We start from the raw sequence: 1,689 nt of genomic DNA on the forward strand, positions 1-1,689 counted from the left end.
AGTCACATATTTGAACAATTTATTAAAATTTTCAATAAAATAATCACAAATGTAAAGACAAAAACAAAACTATTGTTATTCTAAAAAAATGCAGAAATGAATAAACGTAAAAGTACACATTTTAAAAAACCAAGGTTATATTTTTGAAGACCGTATATCAATGGCATTTAAGAGATGGGATAATGTTGTATGTAAAGCCTCAGTATTAATTAACCAAGCACCGCCAGACTCAGCTTATCAGGTTAGTTTAAAATCTTTAAAGTAGAGATGTGCGCCTGGCCATTTTTCAAGTTTTTTTTTTTTTGTGATTTAGTTTTGGATTGGTTTTGAAAAAACTGCCCTGGAGTGTTCTAGTTGTGGATTTGGATCTGGTGCCTGAAAAGGAGAAGCCAAATACAACAGTGACAGCAACAGAATGATCTATAATGTCCTTTAGGGGAACACGCTATCAAACATATGTCCAATAACTGCTATTATTTTACAGCTTCTAGTGCCAGATACTTACTGTATGTGTCTATTGAAAGATAATCTTTTGATACTTATGAACCGTAATATTTGCAAAATACGGTAGACAGGCTGGAGCACGGACATACAGTAGTCGCTGTACAGCTGCTGTTGACCACAGCCTTCGTCCGCTGTCTGCTTAATGATCACATAGGAACCGGCACAGATTTCATTATGAAATGTGGTCATTAAGATTAATTTTCCTTGTGCAACGCAGAGCAGCCACAATGGAGCGTTTCAGATTTCCGTTGCTGGCTATAAGCATGATTGAGTGCAGACTTGGGTAGGAGATACAGCAAATACTGAGTTGACGGAAAGCCGCACTTGGGAGTCGCACAGCTAATGGCATTAAGCTGGAAACTATAAAAAACAGGACATACAGGAACAGAAAAGACGTCATATTTACAATGGCCCTTATGTGGGCGATGAGCTGAGGTCTTGTGAACCCTGAGTCTTTGCTGCTCATATTCCTGGTGTGCTTCAGGAGTGATACAATCAGAAGGGAAACGGCCGCACAGAATATTATGATCGGTATGAAAGATGCTGCAAACTTGAAAATCATGTAATTTATTCTATTCATTTGAACTGTTAAGTTTCCATTATTGGTGCTATTAGTGACTTGGGTAGAGTTCATGTAATGTACGGAGAACACGACCAATCCACGAGCCAGACTGCAGAGAATAGAAACCAGCAGTGATGTCAGGAGCAGCCAGGGGACCATCCTGGAGATGTTCATCTTAAGTCTCATGAATAATCTGTTGCTGTAGTTTGTGATCTTCACGCAGTAGAAGACGCAGAGCACGGTGCCCCACCACAGGCTGCAGAACTCCACACATGTCATAGCAGTGACAACACAGTCTATAAACATATTAGCTGGAATGCCGTACACAGCATCATTTATTAAATGAAGATAAATCCACAAAATGAGACATAGTATCCTTACTGTTCCCAGGCTGGTGATTATAATGTCACCGGTTAGAAGAGTTTGACCCTTCCACCACCATGTGCAGTTTTTGACCACTATAAATGTATTGATAAATAATCCGATGATTATCAAAAGCCAGGTAACAGTTAATAAAATGAAAGTTGCGTATTCCATCTATTCTTCTCTGGAATCCTGCACTTCTGTCAGGGAATATGAGATCTTCAAACTCGACTACAGCGCTGTGCGTCTTACTTGTGTAC

General features: G+C 39.3%; 1 protein-coding gene across 1 annotated transcript; it reads right to left on the reverse strand.

Moving 5' to 3' along the window:
• Positions 1-676: 676 nt before the first annotated feature.
• On the reverse strand, positions 677-1,372 carry LOC134910824 (taste receptor type 2 member 40-like). The gene has a single exon (XM_063919208.1). It carries the CDS (start codon positions 1,370-1,372, stop codon positions 677-679), a length of 696 nt encoding a protein of 231 aa, XP_063775278.1.
• Positions 1,373-1,689: the final 317 nt, after the last annotated feature.

Source organism: Pseudophryne corroboree, chromosome 4, assembly GCF_028390025.1.
Source record: "Pseudophryne corroboree isolate aPseCor3 chromosome 4, aPseCor3.hap2, whole genome shotgun sequence".
NCBI lineage: Eukaryota > Metazoa > Chordata > Amphibia > Anura > Myobatrachidae > Pseudophryne > Pseudophryne corroboree.